At 42.5% G+C, this 13036-nt stretch overlaps 1 protein-coding gene across 7 annotated transcripts in view; it reads right to left on the bottom strand.

The window, feature by feature from the left end:
• Positions 1–13036, bottom strand: part of EVL (Enah/Vasp-like) — a 155453-nt gene that overhangs the window by 73406 nt on the left and 69011 nt on the right. For all 7 annotated transcript variants that reach the window (XM_041118546.1, XM_030041116.1, XM_030041091.1 and 4 more), the window contains exon 2: positions 4451–4619. In XM_041118546.1, coding sequence (XP_040974480.1) covers positions 4451–4619 — 169 coding nt within the window. The remainder of the gene's footprint in view (positions 1–4450; positions 4620–13036) is intronic.

Below are 13036 nucleotides of genomic sequence, written 5' to 3' on the forward strand. Positions count from 1 at the left end.
GATTTTTTTTACAGGTGTTTCTAAGGGATCTTTACTCTAAAGCTTCGTATGTCAGTAAGATAGCATCTGCCATGCTGAGCAGACCAACAGTTCATCTTTTAATCTTCAGTTGTAGTCTGTAATAGGTGAGTTGCAGAAACTTACTGGAAATCTTGCAGAAATAAGTAATGGATTTGTCCATAACAAACAGATTTTCCTATAACTCTTCACCCAGAGTTTGTCTGAAAAGCTGAAACATGACATTTTATGTGCTTATTTTTCCTTTTCCAACCCCTTTTAGTATTTTCTATCCTGAAACAAAGTGGCCTTGTTACTGATATAAATGTCTGTGTTGTTTTGAACCCTGTTAAATTCTGGATTTCAATGATCTTGTATGGCAAGGACTTTCACAGACCAGATGTGCATAGCATTAATATGTTGACACCTTTCAATATTCCCATCTCTATAATGTTAAAAAAAGATTTGCTTCACTTCTACCTAGTACAACTCGTCACCTTTTTATCCGAGGTTCAAGTGTAGGCTCTCTGGGGCAGGCAGGGAATTTTGGGATGTTAAAAAGCTCAAAACCGAGAAGCCCTTCCCTTTGACCGCAGTCTGTAGGCTGCTGAGTTATAAGTTGTCAGCAGCGATGATGGTGGTGGTTGACAGGACTCACAAGAATGGGGCTAGAAGGGATTGAGTGGGCCTCAGGACCACAGCTGAGGTGTAACCACAACCAAGATCACGCGAAGAGCTCCCACACAAGTCTTATGATCCATACTCTTTCTTACTGAACCAGAACAAGACATTTGCTTGTTTCCCCAGAGTATGAAATGGTTCAGAAGTTTATTATTAGCTTGGGGTCTGCCGCACCGCCAGCACTGAGACTCCTCTCACGGGGAGCCGTCATATGATTACTAGAACAGGAAGGATACGGCGTAGCAGCTAAAAACTGCTACAGTTGAGGCCAGATTCTTTATTGCTGTAAGCAGGCCCAAACCTGACCAACTTCTAATAAGTTACAGCAGTGATTAATTGGTTCTTTATTTTTCAAAAAATGTGGTTTAGTTTATATCCCAAGAATGCTGTCCCCATTTCAGTTTTGGCTTAGGCGCAAATGTAAAACGTCCCACCTTCCCCAAGGCCCTGTTTTTACATTCACTTCTCAGCTGCATCAGTACACCAAGCCCTCAGGAGGTATGATTCACTTTAGACTTGCACCCTCCTCCCCGCCTATTTGTTCAGCACATGCCTTTCGGTGATGAGATCATGCTGAGCTGAAATCACTTGATGTAAAACCGTAATTTTAAACCCTCAGTTGATCAGGACTCCGAACTGGGGAGCTACTGCTTGTCAGCTAAGCCATAAAGATGGACCACTTGCATGTTTTTAGCTTTGTTAACTTCTTGCATGGTGACTGAAGCCAACACACTTCACCTTTACAACAGGCTGCATTACAACAGCTAGCATGTCGCAACATGACGGTAAACTGTTTGCTTGTGACTGTTGGGCTTCAAGAAAATGAAGGCTGCAAGGAAACATCAAAGCTCATGACGTCAAGTGATTGTAATACTGATCTGGTCTTAGCTTCAAACCAGTTCCGGCCTCTGTGGCTACTTCAAAGCTTCAAAAGTCTACTTCTGGTTTTCTGAAGATTACTGCTCAGGCCAGCATGAGTCTATGCAAATGTGCACGTCTGTGCAGAGCAGAAAGTGGAATTCATGTACTACTGGTCTGCAACTTAGAGTTGCTGTGGCACATGAGCACACAATGAGCACGTCACCCAGACACATAAGGACAACACGAAGTCGGGTAACCACTTCCCTGTGGTGAGAATGATGCTCAAGTTCTGCCACTCTAAAAACCGTATTTCTTTGCAGTGAACGTTCTAGATACCGTCAGCTAGAGAAGCAGACAAACACAGATAAGGTAAGCAGAATGAGAAGACAGTATCATAAACTCTACAACATGCACCAAAAAAGGGTTAGAAAACAAGACAACAAAAGGAGTCTACAGAAGAAGAGACGTGGGAAAAAAAAAAGGATGAAAATTAAAGAGAGAGATTATTAGAGGTGTAATATAAAACAACAAAAATTAAAAGGGAAACATTAAATGCAGGCAGGGATGAAGTCATGAAGATTACTCTAGTCTGTGCCTTGCCAAACAGTATGTAATAAAACTTAAAATTGTTCCGCTGTGGTATTGTTGTGTTACGTATTTTAAACTAGTTTCTCAACTCTTAGAAATCTGCGTAGCTTCATTAACTTCACTATATGTCAAATCACATATTAGCTGAAGATTGGTCCTTTTCAGAAAAATATGGCATTCCTGGCAAAGCAACAGCTTTTACTAAAACCTCACTTTCAGTGTGATTTAGCAGAACCTGAGAGCAAGCACGAAATGGCTTGTACAGAGAATTATTTTAACTGAAATTCATTTTTGTTCTCGTTAAATGCAAATACTTAGCAAGCCTAGCAAGCTTATGATTCCAAGTGAGACTCATATAAAATATATTAAATTCTGAATCTTGAGACTTTCAGAATGTTCCTTCTCATACTACTATGCTACGCTGTCTTGAATTTACTTTATTCATAATACTGATTCTTGTAATCATATTTAAGGTGAATACTTCCTTTTAGACAGTTTTAAGTGACTAAGGTAACCTGTACTTTTTTGTTTGAGGGAGGATTTTTAGTCTTTAAACTCCAGAAAAATATATTCTTCTACATGTTTCCTTCTGAATGGAGATGATTTTTAGATGGCATGCTGCCTCTTCATAAGTAGGAACATTTGCAAGCAAATAGAATGTTACAGTTAATGCAAAACACGTTTAAAGTACAGATCAAGATTTGACTTTATTAAGACAGACCTCTAGTACATGGCCTCCCTTACACATATATGTAGATTTTATGACTTTTGCTTGGTTTACACCAGCTATTCAGACCCATCTTAGATTGTAATCACATGAAAATAATTTACATTCACCTGCTGACTATGTAAAATAAACAGCTAGCATGGCCTGTTACAAAGCAGTACTGGCTTTCACAACTAAGGCGGCACTGGATTTCATTTATTTTTTAAAATATTTCCTATTTTTTAAATGGAACTACATTAATGTATTGCCTCTGCTCTACTGAGAAGGATAAAAGCAGCGGCAAAGGATATGGCAGATGTTTCAAAAGTGCACTGCAAGGAGCTGAAAACCAATGTGTTCAAAACCCCCACCTATTTCTATTCTGCTTTTCCTTTTTCAAAATGATGACTGTGTACGTGGACAGTGTAGCAAAGTCACTAACACTTCCAGTAAGCAACCTGACTAACTTTTCCAGTTGGGCCAAGCATCATTACAGCTGACAGCTGAGGGACATCACCTGCATTTCCATCAGCAGATCGGTCAATCCAACATCTGTGGCAGCTGAGAGGTGGTGGTGCCCTGGCTCCTGCTCTCTGCCTCGCCTTGCCTTGCCTTGCCTTGCCCTGCCCCTGCCCCTGCCCCTGCCCGTCCCACACTGGCAGCGGTGCTCATCACACCTTCCCAGTAGGCAACGCCGCTCTGGGAACCAACAGGAAATCCATCGCCCGCTTTTCTCTGACTCTCCTGCCGGGTGTTCGGCTCCAGGTGAGCACGAGAGGCAGGCAGCCTGCGCAGGCTGGGCTGCCACCGCCGTACCGGCCTCACGCCAACGCACAGAGGAAGTCCCCCACTCTGAAATTTCTGCTCTGAAATGCAGATGGCACTACGGTATAGCACCGCTACTCCACCCAAGTAAATTTTTGTACTTTGGGGTTTAAACGTGATATTTGGTTATGGAGCTTCTGATGGCGCGCACTGCCTGGCACACTCGTGAGCCAGGCTGCCCAGAGCCACGCCACGGCAGCCCCAGGCTGAGCACCGTGCTTCGGTGGCCGAGGGGGGTCCGATCCCAGTTCCGATTATCTAAATCCCATATAACTCCTTTAATACCCAAGGAGGTCCTGCAGACTTAGGCTGCCGTAAATCAGATCACAGTGTGCACCTAGGATTTTAAAATGCATTACGAGGAACTAATTAACTTCTCACAGCAATATAACAATCATGCTTTGTAAGATGGCAGTGCAGAATGATTGATTTCTTCTTTTTTTTTTTTTTTTTATGTAGTACTAAAAATGAGCAAAAAGTAAGTTCAGGGGAGCTGAGAGCAAAACCTGCAGAATAAATGAAGACTCATTTCACAAGGAAAAATGGAGAGGGGGAAAAATAACATTAAAATCTCTCTGGCATCTACCAAAAGTTTTGTTTGCAAATAAGCAGTAATAAATTATGATACATTCTGTGTGCAAAAATTATACAAAATCTGAATGACTGGAGTAAACAGACTCATAGGCACCTTGTAGGGAGCAGGAAATGTTGCTAGACTACATTAAGTATAGAACTGATGGTATCAAACGAGATCAAAGGTTAATTTACAGGAAACTCGATACAGTTACTCACTTGTTGATCTTGCAGTTTAACTCCAACTACCCTGAAGGTGTTAGTGGCCGTGTTGTGGTATATGTTGATTCTGCTGAATCCCTGCTGTCCAGGTTTGATTGGCACCCATTTCTTACTGGTATCGTCATAGACCATAACTGAAGCCCGGGCTTGGCAAATACTCTGTTCACTGGAGAGCAAAAACAACAAAATCAGAGAAAAAACCAGTGAATTTGCTGCATACTACTGAAAATATCTAAAGGAAAAAAAAACACCAGAAATTATCAGAACTACTTGCAACATACGTTTCGTAAGAGATCTGCTAATCCTTTGAATGCAATCTGCCTGTTAAATTAAAGCTGGCATGTATGTGTTCATGGACTTAAAAAACTCCAGTATGCTGCTGTTCTGAACTGATAATCTATTTTATATAAAAATATTAGGCCCTGAGGAATAACTTGTTTCACACAAACGTTATGAAAACTGTCCAACAGTATGAATGCTCCATTTATTTTATGTACCTGCTGGCAAATGAAGCCTTTCACATTTACATGAAAACTTACCAATATTTTACAGCTTACTGACAAAATAAACGTGACATCCACAGCTGAGTTACACATTTAAAACTGGAAGCAAGCAGACCTTGAACCAAAAGCCACGTTAGGTAAACTGAAGAAATCAATTACGTTAATCCAGCTGACGCCTAATACCCAGACCCACTGACGCACTTAGAAGTCCCAGAATACCCGGTGCAAAGCACACAGGAACTCTTTTTTCCTTCATCCTAGTGGCAAAGAAAGTGGGAAAGGGGAATCCATGAATGTCTGCGTTTCAGTGTTAAAGTAAATAGCCATTATTTTGTATAACATTAATATAGAACTATTTTTGTTCTGTAGATTCACGGAAATTCATCAGTTCTTTACCTCTTGCATGCATATTCGTGACTAATATACCTATACTAGATTTATGCTAAAACACACCTTTCATGTGCAAGAAATCCTACTGGCAAATACTGTTGAGGTGACATGTCAATATGGATCAGGATTTCAATCCCCGCTCTCCTGACTTCCCAGCCACTTTTCTTATACCAGAGGAAATAAGAGTTTCTTATATGAAGAAAAAAAAGAATCCTCCAAATTTTGGAGATGTGAGATCTTCAAATGTAACAGGGATATCCGACAAGCAAATAGTGCACATCAGGCTTACATAAAACTGTTAGAATTTATGTCCTGTAAAGATCTTAAGTTCATGACCGTCCTATTAACTTTAGACCTATATATATTTATATATACCTCCCTTCCCTAGCCCAAGCTGTATTAATTTTTGGCAATGCAATGTCAAGTAGTAATCTGCTTTGCACACAAATCCTTTTTTTCCCTCTCTTGCATATACCTCTTTGTTTTGATTTCGCCTCAGTAATGCCTTACTTGCACACAAATACACGAGAAGCTCCTGGGTGGTGCTAAACCATATCCCTGCACTGCCACAGCACCAAATTACACCACTTGTAAATTACACCAACTGTTGCAAACCCAAACCCACCCAACCCTCTCACTGTCATCATCTCAATGAAAGGGAGCACGTTACTGTAAGTATTAAGAGGATCTGGGTAGATTACAGCAGCAATTTTCAATCTTTTCTGATTTGTGGGTCTCAAAAAGATTTCCAAGGTAGATGCATCCCCCATTGTATGCTAAAGCCTACTGACGCTGGCTTGTTTTATCAGTCACTTTGCACAGCCTCCAGGTAGCCCACAGACCTCCTCCAGGCTGTGGGTAAGACCCTGAAAACACTTCACAGTGTTTACAGAGGGAGCAACGACGCTGGCCAACATCTCCATAAAGAACAAGGTAAGAAAATTCAGAATAAAGTGTATTTTCATTACATAGCATGGAAACAGCTAGACTCTGTTACTGGAGCAATATATTCAGAACAGAAAGATTAAACATTATTTTATTTATATTCTTCAGAATTTATAAAACCAAGCTCATCCACCAGTTGCTGTTGCTTTATTATGTGAGATACCTGGAGAACAGCTGCGCCTTTGCTGATACCCAGCAAATACCTCTCCATCCCTTTTTTTAAGGTAAGCTAATGTCTCGTGGCAGCTTTTCCGTGTCTGACACTAGCAGCTGAGGGATTTGAGTTCGCTCCAGCCTGCCTAATCCTCCAACTGGTGCAAGAGCTGCAGACTGGCGGCAGCAGCAGCATTGCCTGCATCCTTCACGCCTGCCCAGGGACGCTCGCTCTGCTCACTCGGATTCACAGATGGGGAGGACGGGAGAGAAATGCACCAGCAAAAAAGCAAGTACACTGGATTAGTTTTGCCGTGTGGAAGTGGAATGGCTAAAAATAATCTCTGGTGCGGTCCCGTGGCTGGAGGGTGCCCGCCTGCCTGTGCTACCAGGTGTCCCGTGCCACCTCCAGCTCCAGCGGTGGGGGGAGCATCAGCTGCCAGGGGCCACAGCAACCCCCTGCCCAGTGCGCCTGCAGGCTCCCAGAAAACACGGTCCCCGGCAGAGTCACACTCAGCCAGCGTGACACTGGGTCCTTCTCCTCAGGCCTTGCCGGTCGCTGCAAGCCTCACTGTACTGTGATTTCATCAGAGCAAGTCTGGGACCAAATATTGTCCCCATTTCAGATGAATTTTGGAACCCACAATTGCCATGGGCTCCTTAATAAGTCAAAATTAATTAAATTAGCCTTACTTACAACAAAGAGAACACACTTAACCATACACACGAGGGCCTTATTGTGGCGTTATTTGTAATGCCGCATCCAGATTCCAGTGGATACAGCAATTTTGCCTTCAGACTATGATGCCAGTAAAAACTGCAGCTAAGAACCCCTCTACAACCCCATGATTGAAATATAGATGTAGACCCCAGGAGCAATATTTAATGCATGACAACCAATTGTTACTGTAACATAAAGCAACACATCAAGCTCAATCCCTGCTCTCCCTGCAGTCAATGGAAGTTTTTCATCATTCATTTAAATGGAAACAGGATTAAGCCTGTTATCTGGCCTCCAGTGAAATAACAGAAGGGAGCATAAAACAAGTACAGCACGAGGGGAATCCTTTCCTGCAAAACACTTCATCAATCTTTCAAAACCTAAAATGCCCCCAGGGACCCATTGCTAGCTTGCTGTCTCACCCTAAATGGAGGTGTAACTCTTTACGCCTGAAGACTCTCTACTTGTCCTACCCACAAAAAGCACAACTCTCCCGCTGCTGCTTTAAGGGGTTTCCCTGAAAACAGTCCAGAAAACGTTCCTCTTATAAAGGTCAGTGAGAACCTCTCTATTACTCTCAGTGGAGTCCATTATTTTAAACGTAAATCAAGCAACATTGGTTTCACAAAGCTCCAGCAAAATTTTCTGTTATTTTTGGGACCATACACCATTGATACTTATGCATGTCAACTACACATAACAGGTAATAAATATGGGCTTTAGTTGCACTATTGTGCATAGTCACATTCCTTCTCCATGAGAAGAGTCTGGCAGATATCAGTATTTATAGACCAAGTCATGAATGTAGCTTCTAGAACTTGCCTTATACTCCTAAGAATACACAAAAGTTACTGAAAAATGGATATGTGTTGGAGAATATTCATCAAGTTTCACATACATTTCCAAATATTACTAATTGCCCTATTGATTTTTTATGTTACATCAACATGCAAGCAGTCAGACTCATCCACCTGGGTTTCCATCATAGGCAATTATGTGTAAAAAAGACAAAACCAGCATCATGGAGGGGTCTTAATTACAACATTGTTCAGGTTTGTGCATAACATCTACTCCAATCTCTACACTTTGCTCTAGGGCAGATTTAAGACATCTTATTTATATGTGGAGGGGAAGGAGCTCTTCCTAGGGAACCCTTTACAGCCATCCTAATATCCACCCCTAACTATTCTGAAAGCATTTTCTCCTCAGTGCTTTACATCTGTGGGATGGCAAACCTCTGCACCAGGACCACTTGTTTGCCTGAAGTTAAAGCAAAACTGCTTAACTTCACATCTGATAGAAGCAGACTGCACTGGGAAATCCTTCGTTCACAGCTTGTACCCAAAATCCAGCATTCATTGCTGAGATTTATAGAATATTGTTTCAATATTACAAAACTATAAATTAAAAAAAAAAATGTTTGCAGATGATACTGTTTGCTTTGGTTTGTGCAACCCATTTTGACCCACTGTCTTCCATCTCTTCTGTTTAGGATTCGTCTTCACAAATTATCAGATTAGCTAATTTGGAGTTAACCCTTCTTGAAAGGGTCAGCTTTGACCCTCCTTGCCCAGCGCCAGTGAGAGTGGGCAGCCAAGCACGGCACCCGGGCTGTGTGGCATGCTTGGGCTGGCCACACAGGTTTGCTGTATCCTCCGCGCTTTGCTAGCTACGGTGTCAGCAGCACTTCCAGCCTCAAATGAGTCACGTCAAGCTTAAAGGTACCAGTTAAGGTACAGAGACTGCTGAATTCGGGAAAGCATCTGGGGGTAGCATTGAGGCTGCACTTCGAGACAGTGCTGCAATGAAGGCGGCCTCGTCCAGAAATGTCTCTCCTCTTCTGTCTGTGCAGAACTTGAAAAACGCGGTCCTTTCTTCCTGGCTTTTAGTAAATTTATGATTACCAAGGACTCATAGCCGAAAAAGAGCCACAAAGGAGTGTGGAAAAGATAACACAGGGAGTCTTAGGCAAAATATCTGTAGTTTTTGTGAATTATCACAAGACTTAATGGGGCTGCTTGACATTACATGGCTGAGTGCAAGTAATTAAAAAGGAGGAGGAAACACAGGGGGGAACTATATGACAGAAATTATTGTGGAGGTTGGGAGCAGGGGACCCACGGGTTGGGGAAAAGTCCTCCTGCTTCACTCTGCCTAGCCCAGTGGGTTATCCACATGGATTTGAGCAAAAAGCTCGAACCTGAACCACAAAAGACTTGGCATAGAGAATTGAGAGGAAAAAGGCAGTTAACCATAACGGTTGGAAGCAAGTCTTTGGTAGAGAGGGTGTGGAGGGTCTCCAAGGCTTTTCTCTCCTGTCCCAGACCGAGAAAAAGACAAGAGGCCAAGCTGCACTGCTCCTTCATTGACCTGTTTTCTCTGCTTACAAGGTATCTTCTTATGAATAGAACTTTTGCAGAACGTGGTACTGAGTCACTGAGCCCACCTATGACCAGCGGCCCCGTGCAGAGCCTGCCGTGGTGCAGGGTTATCCCAGCCTTACCCCAGACTCGCTGTCCACCCAGAGGTCACCCCTCCAGGGTGGGCTGGTATTTAAGTATTACATTAAGTAAGAAAGTATTTAAAATACTTCCTCCTAGAGCCACAACAATGTAATACAGCTTTTGGAGGGTCACCAAATCATGCTCACGGAAGTGTAACAAAAGACCACAACTAACCAACTTCAGGGTTAAACACCTAATTCTGTGGGCTCTACTCCAGAAAGCCAGCTGGACCAGGAGACCTCCACTCTATATTTATAGACACGACTGTTTGCTTGGGACAGAAATTCACTTAGCATAAACTGTGAAAGCTCCCCTGACAGAAATCAAGCTATCACATTTTGAACCTATTACAGATCTACCTTGTTTCAAGCTGCTCATGAGTCTCTCACCTTCAAACAAGCTGTCTTCTGGTATTGTTACGAAATGCAAAACAACTACTTTCACAAACATTTACTTTATTTTCTATTTCCCATCCATTTTCCACACACACACTATATATGATTAATAATTAAAAATTATTTTGGACCGACCTAACCATCCTTATTGGTTGTTAATCGGTTGTTAACTGGTTGTTAATACTACTTTACCCAAGGCTTGTCCTACCTGGGAACAAACCCTCAGCACACAGAACATGTGAGACAACTTACAAGCCAATTAACACTTCTCACTCTACTCGTCCTCTGAGTCTGCCTACAGAAGGTCACAGTTGTGTGGTTAAACCTGACACACAAGAAGCTGATGCTGATTGAAGCAGCCAACAGAATTCTCTCAATGTCAGCTTAAACAGCTAATGTAAATACAAAATACTGTATATGGAGATGTGTTGTCTGTGCGGTACGTATCTGTGTTAACCTCAAAATTAATAAGCTACAAGTCATGTTCCTGCAGCATTTAAAGTGTATTGCAAACCCTAACAGACTAATTTGCTAAAAAATTTAATTGGTTTCACTACAACAAATATAATAATGACTGGGATGCAGGGAAGTGTTGCAGTAGTTATCTTTACAGGAAAAGGTGGACATTTCTGTCTGACAACTGGATTTACAGAAAAAAAAAAACTGCGAGACCCTCTGAACACAAGTCAGTCAGGTCATCTAGGCTCATACAGTTCATATCCGAGATCTGTGCTCATTACAGATAAAACTTGCTGGAGGGCAGTGGCTCTCCACCACTCCCAGCAGAGATTCACTGCCAGCTTTGCTCATGACCCCTTTTCTTGTTAGGAGCCTCATTTCTCCAACACAACGTCAGTCATGCTGGTGACTCCTTCTGGGACCTCCTTCTTCAAAGTCTACTTCCCTCTGCAACCAAACGCACGGGACAGTCGGCGCCACCTTCGTTCACCCCACCTCTATCCCACACCACTGAAGAACTTATTTCCTCAGCAACGCAGCAAAACCTGACAGTGAAACAACAGCATTTAGCCACTGATCAAACTAAAGGACAGTGGAAACCCATAGGGTCTTTACGTCCCGATAGGTGCTTTCAATCCTCAGTGACGTGCAGATGCCTGAATATTTTCTAGCAGACATTTAGGAAAATACCATTCACAGTTTCATATATAATATGGAGATGCCACAACCACTATCTCCATTTGCTTTTCTGAGTCCCATTTCCTGGGACCCCTTGAAAAACCAACCCATGGACCCAGTGGTCAGAAGGCCTCAATTTGCACTCACTCCTGATCGCCTGCCTCTGCAGAGAGACCTCCACGACAGTGCTGCCCTTGCCCCAGTCAGCCTGAAGTGAAACCCAGTTCCCAGGGGAGCTGCTATTTTTTGTTTCCTGCTCAGCTTGCATGTACACATTGAAGACCTGCCTTTGGTGCTGGGCTTTGGCTGCATCGCCAGCAGGAGATGAGCCTTCTGCACTGAGCATCTGCTGCAGGTGCCTGGCCATCACCTTTCTCAACTTTTAAAGTCCAGCATCTGAACAGTTTAATATTAAATAATTACAAGAAAAGAGTACAAATACAAAGCCTCCTTCATAAGCAGCTCTCAAAAAGACTGATGCTGTTAAATAAAGTCATGACACACCTGCAAGATAAATACATATTTTACAGAGCAGGAAATGGAAATACTGGTACCTACAGGATTAACAAGAGTAAGATGAACACCAGTTCACCTCCACAAGGAAGAGTATTTAAGAGTTAGTCTTACTGCTAGCAATGAGACATTCATTTTGAATTCTCCCTTATTACATTGGCATACCCAGTGGGAATTGCCATGTCCAGTATTTGTTGCAGACATCCATTGCAGACACTTCAGCAGGAAACCAAAAAAAGACACAGTTCATGAAGCACCCAGGTCTCACACTAAGCCAGGACTTTGGGAGATGAGTTGCTAAATTTGGGAACATGCATGCAATCCTGGCATGACCAGAGAAACTTGCATAACCTTCTGTCACCCCTCAGTGCTCTTGAGCATGGGAGAAGTGAGTAGAAATATAAAAAATAAAGTATGCAAAACAATAATGCAGTGGAAGAGATGGTCCACCTGGGCCTGACTGTCGGCCCTGAACAGCTCAGTCCTCAGCACCGCCAGTGAAAGTCAGGAGAGCGCCCCGACCTCTCGGTGTCCACCGCAGCACTTAAATAGCACATCCGCCAACCAGTGGAGATTTAGGGCCAGCGGAGTGACTGCAGATTGATGCCCTTCTAAGCTGGCACATCTGCTTAGTTTACATTGCTGAGATTTTGAAAGTACGTGGCGGAGTTAATTTTAACCCATCACTATTCTGGTATGTTTTGCAAACTGAAACGTAAGAATTCAAATGATTCTAAGGGGAACTCCAGTCATCAGTATCTCAACTCAACATCTTACAAAAATGCTATAAGAGAACTGCTTTGCAAACGGCACTTCATAGAGGAAGTGTAGTGATTCAGAGAAGCGCCATCGCTGCCAGGCAGCTAGACTCCCAGAGCCATGTCGTGCTCCAGGAAACTTTCCCTTCAGCTTCCACCTGCTCCAACAAGGTCCGGTCACTGCTGTCTCTTAATGGAGAAACTCCATTGCTCCGTTAACGCTTTAATTCATGCAACATTTATTTCTGCAGTGAAGTGTGGTTCACTTTCAGATTTTGCATGCCACCTTGAAGATATACTTTGGGAGTTCCTAAAAATAAATGTCAAGTAAATGTTTAGAAGTTCCTAAAACTAAATCAAGTAAATGGCCTGGGGAAACACTATGAACCCAATTAGTCAAAAACTGTAAAAAAGCAGCTTGACTAGATCAGGTTGCTATTAATATAAACTATTTCCCTTCACCCTTAAATTACAGAAATAAAAACAAGAAGTAACTAAGCTTGTAAAATACGCATTATGCAAAACCCCAAACTGAACTGTCAAGTGAAAATACATGACTGAGGG

This window comes from Aquila chrysaetos, chromosome 2, assembly GCF_900496995.4.
Source record: "Aquila chrysaetos chrysaetos chromosome 2, bAquChr1.4, whole genome shotgun sequence".
Taxonomy (NCBI): domain Eukaryota; kingdom Metazoa; phylum Chordata; class Aves; order Accipitriformes; family Accipitridae; genus Aquila; species Aquila chrysaetos.